Below are 12,227 nucleotides of genomic sequence, written 5' to 3'. Positions count from 1 at the left end.
AATTAAAAACTACGAGAGAACTAGGTTAAACTCACGGTTGATGTGGTTGCACCACTCAGTGACATGTGGGACACATTCTTGGATGAAAGGAACCATCTCCAAGTTTATAATTCACTGGAACCTGTGGCTTTTGAGATTTGAACCTAACCTGAACTTTTTGGTGTGTTGTATTTTCCTTTTGTTTTGTTTCCTGGCAAGAGAATGTGTGTGTGTGTGTGTGTGTGTGTGTGTGTGTGTGTGTGTATTTGTACTCATTCTACAGTTGATCAAAATTATTATAAAGCCAAAATTCTACAGTTGATCAAAATTATTATAAAGCCAATTGGGAAATATGTTTTTGAATACACTTTGATGAGTTAACTGTAAATAAATTAATATCAAGAGGATTACATTTCCATTAAAATATATAAATATTTAAAACTTGAAGGGACAGATACTTAGAAAAACATAGTTTAGGTTTTACCCAAACCAGAACATTTGTAAAAATAGCTAAAAAATATTAGATGATCTCAAATTGTGGTCTAGCTCAAAACCTTAAGTTACATTGTTTTCCAATATTTGGATTCCCAATGATCCCCAAGCAATATTTGGTAAAACTATTGCTCCTCAGGGAAGAGAATTTCAAATCTCTGATTTTGGTCTCCCACTCATTCATCAGGCCACATTGGGACCTGTCCTTGGTTGGATGACATATAGGGCCACCATGCAAGTTCTAAGAGCCACCTGGGAGAAATAATTAAAATCATGTGGCTAAGCTCTTCAAAACATATAGAAAAATTGATATGCCTGTCCCTGTGGGAGGAAAAGAAATCCACAAGAATAATGGCCTTAATGGTGCCTTGGTGTTGCTTGACTTCCAGTGTGTACTCTGTAATGCAGCCAAATCTTTTTATCTGAAGGATTGTAGTGTTGGCTAGCAGAAGAGCAAAATAAATGTAAGAGATATGAGACATTGTTTGCATGTGATTTTGTGAGAATATCATCTTTTTAAATAGTATGTCTTTTGCTAGTCTACTCAGACTATTGTGTCGCTTTATATTTTTTAAAAGGTACCATTTTAGTTTAACATGGTAGAGTAGAAAGGACACGGGCTTTGGAATTAAATAGGTCTGACTTTGTCATTGAGTAACTGAGTGAATTTGGGCAAGCATTGTACCTGGCACACTATAAGGAGATGTTAATTGTACCTCATAATGTTACAGTTGTGAGAGTTTGACATTTTATATAATCTGATATAATGTAGGTGGTCAATAAATGCTAGTTATTACAGGGTTTTTGTTTTATAGCTTCAGAACTTTTATGTGAAAGAAAAATATATTTTAAAAGAAATAAAATTTCTCCACGATTGTCAGCATTTGTTTAATTTTCATACAATGGGTCAGATCACTAGGCATTTGATACAAAGCACATCAGAATAGAACCTCTCCTCCCTGTTAAAGGATCTTGACAAAACTGTGACAAATTGAAAAGCAAATTAAGCTTCATCATAAAAGAAATAGAAACTAAGAGATCATATTTAGAATCATATTCAGTGTTTGGGTTATGCAAGTATTCAGCATCATTCTTTGGTTCTTTTGTAACATCCAGCTGCTATAATAACTCTAAAATAAGTAGTGATTTTTCATTTTTGCAGTTTAACTTTTGAACTTTGTAACCATTAAATGCAAAACAATATTCTGAAATCTATAGTTTGGTTTAGCAAAAAAAGAAATTTCTGTTCTCCACAGGCCTCGCTTAGACTTGGATATTGCTGATTGTCCTGGAATACATGTATTCATTCCAGAAACCTATAGTAATACTCCTACAGGCTTAGAGGATGCCTGATATTACAGAACTTCCAGGACGTCAGTATATCCATATAGATTATTAGTCAGTTTTATACTAAGTTGGATACTTGGAAGGTACATATGTGCTTGCCTATTTTCCACTCTGGTACTTGGGTCCTAAAAAAAGAGCACCAGTGACTACTATCTTTACTGCAAATTTATCTTTAACACATAACTATCTTCTGCCTTTAAAGTTTCCATGTTTCCTTGTGTTTACTTGTTCTCTTTATTACTACTACTGCCTCCATATTCAAGACTCTTATATTAGTCAGGGTTCTCTAGAGGGACAGAACTAATAGGATAGAGAGAGATATATATAAGAGGGAGTTTATTAAGGAGTATTGACTCACATGACCACAAGGTGAGGTTCCACAATGGCCATCTGAAAGCTGAGGAGCAAGGAAGCCAGTCTGAGTCCCAAAGCTGAAGAACCTGGAGTTTGATGTTTGAGGGCAGGAAGCATCCAGCACTGAATAAAGATGTAGGCCAGAAGACTAAACCAGTCTAGTCTTTCCATGTTCTTCTGCTTTTATTCTGGTCATGCTGGCAGCTGATTAGATTATGCCCATCCTGACTGAGGGTGGGTCTGCCTTTCCCAGTCCACTGACTCAAATGTTAATCTCCTTTGGCAACACCCTCACAGGCATGCCGAGGAACAATACTTTGCATCCTTCAATCCAATCAAGTTGACAATCAATATTAACCGTCACAGCTCTCATCAGCTTATAGTCTGAATTGTAGGAGACTTCTACCTGACTTTTCTGTTTCTTTTCTCACCCATCTTATCAATTTGTCTGCCATAATCATAGCTATAATACTCCCTGTAAGTGTCTACAATAGTTCCTTATTTTCTACTACTATAAAACTTTGGGATTTAATTAAAAGATCTCCAAGAGTTTGGAATTAAATTTTTAGGAATACATCTGAGTTAAACTATAAAATCAACTGAATGTATGTGAGGTGTGTCAGCTGAAATGAGTCCCTGGTAACCCATTTGAATATGCTCATGTATCTTGTCAAAGACTGAGCCTCTCAGAAAGAGGAATTTGTCACTTCTAGACATACAGAAAAGAGATGAATGTTAAATGTATGTGTTGGCAAGATCTATCCAAAGGTAATCCAAGGAAAGGGAAATTGGCCATGCAACCTGGAATATTTCAGTTTCTAATAGCAGAGATATTGCTAGGGTGCAAATAAATATGGGCGGTTGTAATCAGTGGGTTTTAGATCACAATGCCAATACCATCTTTATTGTGAAGCCATTAAACAATAGTCTTGTCTAATTCCGCTTGCTCATATCCATGCTCACCAAGCAAATGTGTATAATAAAGGTGTGCAAGAAAGTTATACTGCCATTAAACCTTTCCTATCCCTGTAACAAAAGTTGCTTCTGGAAATTCAGTAAAACTATGTCTGATTACTATTTAGCTTCCTGGTTTAGTTCCTTTTGTTTGATTACATTATTAATAGTGCCCCAAATTTACTCAGGCATCTATTCTTTTTCTTATGGCCATAGGCTTCTTAGAGGCTGGATGCAGCCTCCAAGCGGGGGTGAATCCTGATTTGTGTACACTGATCACTGATTCCCATTTTCTGTGCCAGAAACTTGTCTAGGCCAGAAATAGTTTAACCTGTGAGATGTAAAGGCTGCTGGTGGATCTCAGGTAAGATTCTTAAACCCTACGTTTGGTAGAAAAGAACGTACACCTTTTACTTCTTAAAGTCTTTGTCTTCTGTATGATACTTTAGAGGGCTACAGTGACCCCACAAGGGGAGCTAGCTGAGTATCAGGCAGAGAGAGAGAGACAGAGACAGACACAGAGAGAAAGACAGAAGAGAGAGAGACGGAGACAGACACAGAGAGAAAGACAGAAGAGAGAGAGAGAGAGAGAGAGAGAGAGAGAGCCTGTTGCCTTGATGACACCATCATCCCCTGAATTAATTAGCTCTGGACTTGCTCTACCTCTACGCTAAAACATAAAACATGAATGTAAGACTTAGGTTTTCTGAAACTTAAACTATCTCAATTTAAGGCAGTGTAATATTGAGTTAAAAGCATGGGCTGAGGAACCAAGTGTCTTATTGTGAATCCTGCCTTTGCCAAATCCTCAATGCATGAATGTGGGGAATTTAATATTGTTGCGCCTCATTTTCCTTATGTTTGTTATACAGACTAAAAGTGTTATTACAAAGTAAAGAACCAAGAATTTTTATAAATTGTAATCTTTTCCTAAATATTAGGGGAAAAAATCATATGGCAGAAAACAATGTGATTGGTACACTTCCAAGTAGTTGGGCTACAGGGAGAAAATATAAGATTCCTGCCAACATGGATACTCCAATTCTTTTACATATTTCTTATTTTGAAAGAATAAGTTGGCATTTTGATATCTGCCTCGGTTTTTGTGTATTAAAGCTAACATGGGTCATTCTCTCAAGGTCTGATAATCCCTTGGCATTGGAAATAATGAGTTTTGAACCTTAAAGATGGTCCAACAGAGCTGCCATCACATTTGTTGTTTCCAAATGCTTCTCTGCAGACCTGTGCAGTCTGTGATGATGTGTTCTCCAGTCTCCAGTAAAATGAAAATGTAAGGAATAAGTTTTTCACGAGCCAAATTTCTAATTTAAAGGAATGTCCTTTATTTTGAGATAATTTGCATACTCTATTTTTTATTCCAGATTGATTTTCTTAAATTTGCTTTATTTAAAGTTGAACTCCAGAGTCTTTCCATGGCCACCCCTGAACAATTACTATCCAGTGTGTTTCCTGAACTCCTTTTAGACAGGATTCCCAACTTTCCTCTGACCTACTTGAGTAGAACCTTCACTTCCCACAAAGCCCCACCCCTCAAGTATTTCTTGGAGGCCATAGGATGTATTTAATGATGCCATCCCCATTGAATCTGTGGTGCTGCATGCCAAGCCTGAGAATTATTGCACAGGCTCGATTCCCTCTACCATGAGAGGGCTGCTCCTGTCTGTTCTTGCATATGCTGCAGTGTCCTGCTGGCCTCTTACTGGCATCCACCTGGCAGATGTCAAGTTGGGAAAAGTGCCCTCTCTTCTTGTTTCCTTCTGAGATGACCCAAAGCAGCATTATTTCGGGCTCATATCTTTCATTTGGGTTCAAATACAGCCTCCGTGGAAGACTCACATGTTTACTCTCCTACTGTGACTTACATGAGTAACTGTGTCAAGTTCACCAGGCTTAGCCTGCTCCTTCCTAGGGGAAATCCTTTCCAAGCAACTTATTCAGGACCTCGTGTTGAAAGACTTTGGTAAAACCAGTCACCAGTACTACTCGCCAGTGTGTCTCAACTACAGCAATAGATGGAAAATGAATTGTTTTCCAGAGGGTACAAATATATTTCCATCAGGCCTGTATCATCAGCTGAAAAATACACTTGAAGTCCAGCCATTAATAGAAGTCCATTCACAGCTCAAGCTGAATCATTGCTATCATCATTTAGGAAGTTTAGGATATGGAAATAGTACCTAGAAATCTAGCCGCCAGTTCTTGTCAATTATCCTTAGGCAAATTATTTAATTTCTCTAGACCTTACCTTAGTGACTTTATGTATAAAATGGAGATTAAAAATAGTATTTACCTGCATGTAAATTAGGTAGCTTAGTATCTTATAAGGGTACATAATATAGCATATACAATACATCTTTACATCTATGTCAGATATTATGATTATGATTATTAACTCTGTCACACTGTCTCCTAAGGTGGAGGCATATGAATATTCTTAATTGACTTGGGCTAGTGCATTCTGATAGCACTTCTTTTAAAGACATACTTAATGACTTGGAAAAGAAAATTAATTAACTATGTTATATTACTACTTTTACTTTAAACCTTACTCTGAAAGGGTTTTTAAATAATCACAGAAGGGATCTTGGAATATAATATACACATATATATTAATTAACTATAATAATGTCTTATATTACTAGATGCTTAAAATTTTTAATAGCATTACATCAGACGATGGGATATATAAGCTAATTGAATGGAAAATTTTCTTAATACTGTAGGTTATCCTTACCCTTCTTGTTTATTTATCTTGCAAGTGGCAGGGAAGTTCAAATGACTGCTCACATTGTATCTTTAGTTCAAGTCACGGCTCAACCTCACAGAGGCACAACTGACAATTCCAGATGTTCATTAGTCATGGAAGCATGGAGACAGACCCCACTGATCAGTTTGTAAGCTGTGGTCAGATCATGAAATTGTCTTGCCGCCATACAGATAAACAAAACATATGTGATATTAGTTTAGAGCTGAAGATAGAATTTGCACATGAACTTAAAAATCAAACAAGAAGCTACAAAAGCTGTAAAATTTTAGAGAGAGAGAAAATATAATACAAACTGTGAGGACATAAATAAAGGTAAGTCATAATGTAGAAGAGAGCCTGGTTGATTTTTTTTGTAGTAGTATTATCATCTTTGATTGTTGCATGGGGTAGACACATGCTGGCTGAAATTATGTCTAGCATTTTACACTAGTGGGTTTGACTGGCCAGAGACTTGAAACCTTGTGGATTTGTGGCTCTTCAGATATGCTTCTGTATTGGAATGTGTTTGTGTTTGCCTTTATTTGTTTTTAATTTAAAAAAAACTTGAAGAAGGAGTTTCTGCCTTGGTTGATTTTCTTTGGAAGCCCAGAAAGGGCTCTTGAGGGCTCTGTGGCTCTTTTGTGATGATAAACCAAACCTTTGAGCTTGTCCCAGTTGGAATTCCAGACACTAAAGAAGCCAACTTTAATTATTATTATTGTTTTCTACAGAACTGAGCCCCTTTCTGATTATTCAGGTTTATACTAATAGTCTTCTAAACATACTGCTTTTTTTTTTTTTCCAGTTAAGCTAGGACTACAAAGCAAAGCAGGAGAAACTTCACAATAAGATTTCAGAGATGCCAAGTTTTTGAGTCTCCATGGAATGTACCTGTGGTGTGGGAAATGTTATTAGGAGGGAAATATTAATAAAAGCAGGCCCTGCAGTGAAAAACAAGTTTCTCAAACTTGTAGATGAGATTGTTACCAGGGAAAGACAGCAACTGAGATAAACTTGGATTCTGTGAATGAATATGTTTACTGCAATATCTGAATCTCTAAACCAAGACATTAATTGATAATCATAGAATCTTAGAATTTTAAGGAACCTTACAGATTTTCAAATCGAATCTTAATCTTCTGCAAGAACCAGCTGCACCATGTTGCCAATAGATGACTCAGTTTCTACGTAATCATACAAACTAGCAGAAATGGCGCTCTCATACAAGGCAGTCCTTTCCAATTGAGAACACCTCTGAAAGGAAGTCTAGCCTCACACTGGCCCAAAAGTTATTTCCTTTTTAACTTTGATCCACTATTCATAGTTCTGTCCTCCAAAGTTACTTTTTCTTTCATGAAATACCTGTCAATTATTGAATGTAGTTATTATTTCTCCTATTCCCTAAATTCTTTTCTCGTCAAGAGTCCTAACCTCCTGCAACCATTTCTCTCCTTCAAATTAAATCCAGTCGAATTAATTGAATGTGTACATGGGCCACACTCTGGTAGAATCTCAGAAAATAAAAATGATCTACAGTCTGTATTCTTGAGAGATCACAATTGGGACAGGGAGACTGAGAGACATACAATCTTATTGCAATGCATTCTAACAAATGTGAAACAGAGGCTCGCAGAGGCTGGAGGCGGCCTGGAGTGATTTGATCTGCGTAGGGATGCTGGGAAATTTATGTCTAAAAAATAGCGTTTTCTCACATGAAAAATTAAGAAAAGGCATTTCAGGTAATACGTGTGTAAGACACTGCTGTGCGTAAAACAAGTTATGTTAGAAGAATGGGGCACACATACAGTATTATAAAATTTTCAATAAGAAGTTTCGGTGGACCCAGACATTTTATTAACATAATCAACTAGGCTCTTTTCCAATCATCTAACCCGTCTTGAATTTCCATTTCTTTTTAAAAATGTTAATTTTTCCTTTTCTAGCTTAAGAGTGACCTTATTTCACAGAGGAGAGAAAGTGACATAAAAATTGAGGATGTAGGTGATCTCACAATATTCTTGAACACCAGATGCTCCTACCCCGATCAACCAATCTGTTCCTCTGTTTTCTTGATTCTTGTACCCCTTACCAACACCATTCTACTCCTACGCTTCCATTTGTCTGTGATTGTTTACCCTCCCTGTGTTTCTTATCTTTATTCACATAAAATATTCCTTGAGAGAGTTATCGGTGCCTTTTAAGTGCATTACGATAGTTAATTATTTAGCAATTATTGATCATTATTTCAAGAGCTTTAGATGCATTATTTCATTCAATCTTTACAATAGGCTTATAAAATGATTATTACTATTTTTCACAATTTACAGATGAAGAAATAAGTTCTCAGAGGATACATGATTTAACTACAAAACTTCATTTTAGTGCTGGCTTTTAAAATCTACGTTGTACTGACAAAACTGTGACTTTTGAATCTTTCCCATTTTTTGCATCTTGGCCTTATTCACAATTAAAAGTTAGAAAATGTCATTTTTATTTCCTGCCAATTTTTCTTTCTATCCTTGGGTATTATGTAAGCAATCTTTTTTTCTGAACATTTTGAAATCCCATTTATTGTTTTAGCCAAGCACTCACTGAACACCCCCAGAAGGACCTCATGTGCAGATGTTCTACTGACCTTCATAGCTGAGCCCAATAAATAAGAAATTAAACTGGGGCTCCTTTGGACGATTAGTGCAATTCAATTGACTAATTTCTTGGAATTCATGGTTCTTATTGATACATAATTGCTTATTTTAAGTCATACAGCCAAATCAAGAATGATAAAGTAAGTACCACAATTTAAACTTCAAATTACAAAATTAGAAAATTACCAGAATAAACATAAAGCATTTTCATTGACTCCTGAAATCCAGTATTTTGTGTACCTTTTGCTGATCTCTCAACTTTCCAGACTCCCAGGCCCTCATCCAACCCAGGGATGCCCACTGGGTAGCCACAGATATTACCATCTCTTAAGCTTTTAAATACCTCAGCCACTACTTTCGACCTAAAAATAACTAGGGCTTGGGATCATCATAAAAATTTGTTGGCAGATGCTAAAGACACAAATGGGTGATTCTGTTATATTAGCTTTTATAAGACGTGAAAAATGTGTTTTGTCAAACAGATATACTTGGGAGACTTTTGTGGATAAGAAGGATGGCAATTTATCAGAAGACAACAAGGGGAAATTGAGCTGGAAGAAGAACAAACAGAAGTGAAGTTGGAGACTTTGTTAAAGGAAAGTATACTTGTTATTAGATTGCATGATATAAATCTTTCTGAAGGAACGTAAGCTCACAACAGCAGGGCAGTGTCTGTCTCTTGTTCCTGAGAACATGAGAAAAAAATGCGATCATACACATTCTATCAAATGATCAGTACATGAAGCAAATTATATCCTGTTAACAGACAAAATGGGTACCATAAAAATGGTGATGGGTTGAAAGAACACACAAGATGTATTAAAACAGATATGTAGTTTTAAAATAATCTCCTATATAACTGGTTTCCTTACATAAAATGAATCACTGGTCTTGTTCCTAATTTTGTTATTTCTTCTAATGTGAAAATGCCTGTCAGGCATTTTTTATAGAAAACTAAAGTAATGTCCTTGCCAATCCCAGATCAGGAGAAAGGAATAACTCCTGGGAACAAAGAAGGGGGAAGAAGAAGGTGTGAGGAGTGTTGAAGTAAAGGAATGCTGTTTTGGCATCTCATCCATGTCAGTGACAGCAGGTGCCACAGAGGAAAAGACAACCAAATAAAGGGCAAGGAAACCAGGAGAGCAGACACAAAGGGGGAAACAGATCCCTCTGCCCTGTGCCTCATTAATCTTGTCAAAAATACTTGCTGCTGAGAAATGCTAATCTTCTCACTCCCCAGAGTAGCCTCCCTCACAAGAATGTTTTAAAAGACTGGTATATCTAATGACTGAGCCATTTAATAAATTACTTACTTACGTTACTATAAAAGCCAGTCCAGCAGCTGTAACCTACATGTAAAGCACTAAATCCTTTTACCTGACTTTCTAAAGGTTTCTTTAAATCATATTTAGTGACAGGGTGAGGTACACAGGAATCAGGATTTAGTGGCAGGGCATACTTCATGCTGTTTCGAGTAGGTCAGGAGGTCTGACTTGGATTTCTTCCCAGTAACCTGATCTAGGTGAATCAGCAGGTTATAAATGAAAGTCAGTTTCTAAGATCTCCTGAATTTCTTCAACTATCAGGAACTTTATAGGAACCTGGTGAGAAACAGGAAAAGACCAAGAGATAATAAATACCATTGACCAATATTATCATATTGCAATTTCTTTCCTAATACAATGTAAAATGTAGTGCCACTTTTGTACAAGCTAATTATTTGTATAGATTCCTGATTTGTTGTTTCCATTGTTAGCCTGAATAAATACCTAAATGACTGGAAAATGTTTAAAAGCTCATAGCCTTTTCTAGGTCACAAAGTATAACATTAAATAGTGAGTCTCCCAAGGGTGGGTTCTAATACTTTCGTATGTTTCTATCACTCATCATATGAAAATTCCTCCTTTTAAACCCTCACTTTAAATCATAGGAGGGAAGACAAGGGAGAAAAAAGAAACAAAGGAAACAAAATGTGTTGAAGACTGGTTACATTCAAAGTATTGGCATTCATTGCCTCACAGCAACTTCTAGATGAAGTAAGAAACTTCAGCTCAAAGAGAGTTGCAACAGCTGTAATAAAATTGCTGTTTGATTCTAGCTTTGTCTAATTGCAAAGCCAGAGCTGGAGGTAAATGTTGTTTGGTATAAGCAACTTCCATTACTCCTTAAACCATACCTCATTAGTAATTGTCCTACCCATAGCCTGGTTCTGCACCAATTTCTGCAGCAATTTATGGAGTATTTCTAAAGTTTCTTTTGTCCTTCTTTATTATTATTTTCAGTTAAAAGATTTCTGAGTTAACATGGCTCAGTAAATTGAAAACTTACATCTACAAAATCTCAGAGAAACCCAAGGGTATCGCAAGCACCACTAGTGACACGTTTCCTTCATTGTAAATGGACGATAGCACTTGCTGTTTTTGAATGCCATGAACACATTGGGAATATTCAGCTACTTTGTGGGTCAGCATAGAAAAATTATATGAAATATGAAGAAACTGTCTCAATTTTCTCATCACATTGGAATGACAATAATAATAATAGCTCACAGATATGTTATAAGGATTGACAAGCTACTTTACGCAAAGTGCAAAAGGCAGCTCACAGCATAGGATAAGTGTTTAGTCTATAATTGCTTTCATTAATGATGTTTTTATATTTATGATTAAAATTATTGGGTTTCTATTTTCTGAGATAAGAGTTCACTAGCTCCAGAACCACACAGTAAAACGCTTCCTCTGTTTATGTCCCTTCCAATGTCACTTTCATTGCTTCTATTTTATATTCCAGGAGTGTGATTGAGTGATTAATAAAGTAAATATAAGAATAAACTATGGATGATAAGAAACTGGTTATATTTGCAAATACAGTGCTGAGTAACCTGTTTATTTATAAATAACTTGATATTTCTGCCTCCATATGTACCAAAACAATAACTGAAATAGTTTCTGTACACCCACCTTCCAACCCTTTCTCACCCCCCCATAACTAAACGTAGAACACTGTATGACCATAGCTGAATAATAAAGCTCTGCCTGTATTGGTTACCTTTTTCTGAAGGTCTTAATGTCTTGCAGGAATGTCTACCCTTGACCTTGCTAGTCCACTATTCTGAAATGTCTAATTTTATTCTTATACTTGTTGTGTACTAGGGTGAGGACAGGCAGGTAAAGGTTAGGCTTGTGATATTCAGAGGCTGGAAATTGAAACCCCCTGTTTCTCACAGCACAGATGTGGTGCAGACAGCCCGGGCCTCTACATTTCCTCACTGTGCCCTAAAAATGACCTTAACCCTGACATAGAAAGAGAAGCAACATCATTGTGAAAGGCTGTTGTTGGCTGGCTGTGTGAGAGGGAGCAGTTTTCTGAGTGTGGGGCTGTGTCCCATTGCCCTCTCCTGTGTCATAACACTTCCAGTCTCTCCAAGTTGACCTGGATCCTCTGAAGCCAAAGAAAGGTCAAAGTTAATTCTTAGTGCCCATCAAACTCATTTTATGAGTTTTTCTTTCATGACACAGTGGGAGAATGATTCAGACCAATACTTTCTATTCAATCTTAAAATACATTGGAAATAATTATTTTTTTAAGGTATTTTGCCCAAACAACCTCTGACTTTCTACCTTCTGCTTTATTCTAACAAATAAATAAAAATATATGTGTATGTATGCATACATGTTTATATATACAAA

At 36.4% G+C, this 12,227-nt stretch overlaps 1 protein-coding gene across 1 annotated transcript in view; it reads left to right on the top strand.

The window, feature by feature from the left end:
- The window catches only part of CENPW (centromere protein W), a 369,844-nt gene extending 359,403 nt beyond the window's left edge, over positions 1 to 10,441 (top strand). Inside the window, exon 7 of the mRNA XM_064360717.1 lies at positions 9,021 to 10,441. Coding sequence (XP_064216787.1) covers positions 9,021 to 9,047 — 27 coding nt within the window. The 3' untranslated portion in view covers positions 9,048 to 10,441. The remainder of the gene's footprint in view (positions 1 to 9,020) is intronic.
- The last annotated feature ends 1,786 nt before the right edge of the window (positions 10,442 to 12,227 follow it).

Source organism: Aotus nancymaae, unplaced genomic scaffold (assembly GCF_030222135.1).
Source record: "Aotus nancymaae isolate 86718 unplaced genomic scaffold, 86718_ANA_hifiasm-v0.15.2.pri h1tg000040l, whole genome shotgun sequence".
Classification (NCBI taxonomy): Eukaryota; Metazoa; Chordata; class Mammalia; order Primates; family Aotidae; genus Aotus; species Aotus nancymaae.
This window is presented reverse-complemented; position numbering and strand designations above follow the sequence as displayed.